Genomic DNA, 203 nt, shown 5'->3' with positions numbered 1-203 from the left:
CGTTGCCCCAGACACCTGTGCTGCAACCTCGCCAGGGCCTGGGCAGGATGAGCAGTGCCCCATCTACTCCTCCACCGCCCTGCAGATCCTGGCCAGCATGCCCAGCCGCACTATCGGTAGGTGCCACTTGCCCTACTACCCTAGGCCCCAGAGCCCCTTGGAGAGCTCTGCTGGCCGCCCTGCTTTTCTGTGGCCAACCATCC

The 203-nt window shown here is 65.0% G+C and overlaps 1 protein-coding gene across 1 annotated transcript in view; it reads left to right on the top strand.

Annotated features, from left to right (window-relative positions):
* Positions 1-203, top strand: part of TMC6 (transmembrane channel-like 6) — a 5,840-nt gene that overhangs the window by 600 nt on the left and 5,037 nt on the right. The window contains exon 3 of the mRNA XM_009069315.1: positions 12-116. Within this exon, the coding sequence (XP_009067563.1) occupies positions 12-116 (105 nt within the window). The remainder of the gene's footprint in view (positions 1-11; positions 117-203) is intronic.

Source organism: Acanthisitta chloris, unplaced genomic scaffold (assembly GCF_000695815.1).
Source record: "Acanthisitta chloris isolate BGI_N310 unplaced genomic scaffold, ASM69581v1 scaffold28672, whole genome shotgun sequence".
NCBI lineage: Eukaryota > Metazoa > Chordata > Aves > Passeriformes > Acanthisittidae > Acanthisitta > Acanthisitta chloris.
The sequence above is the reverse complement of the archived record's forward strand: the minus strand, read 5'-3'. Positions and strand labels throughout refer to the sequence as shown.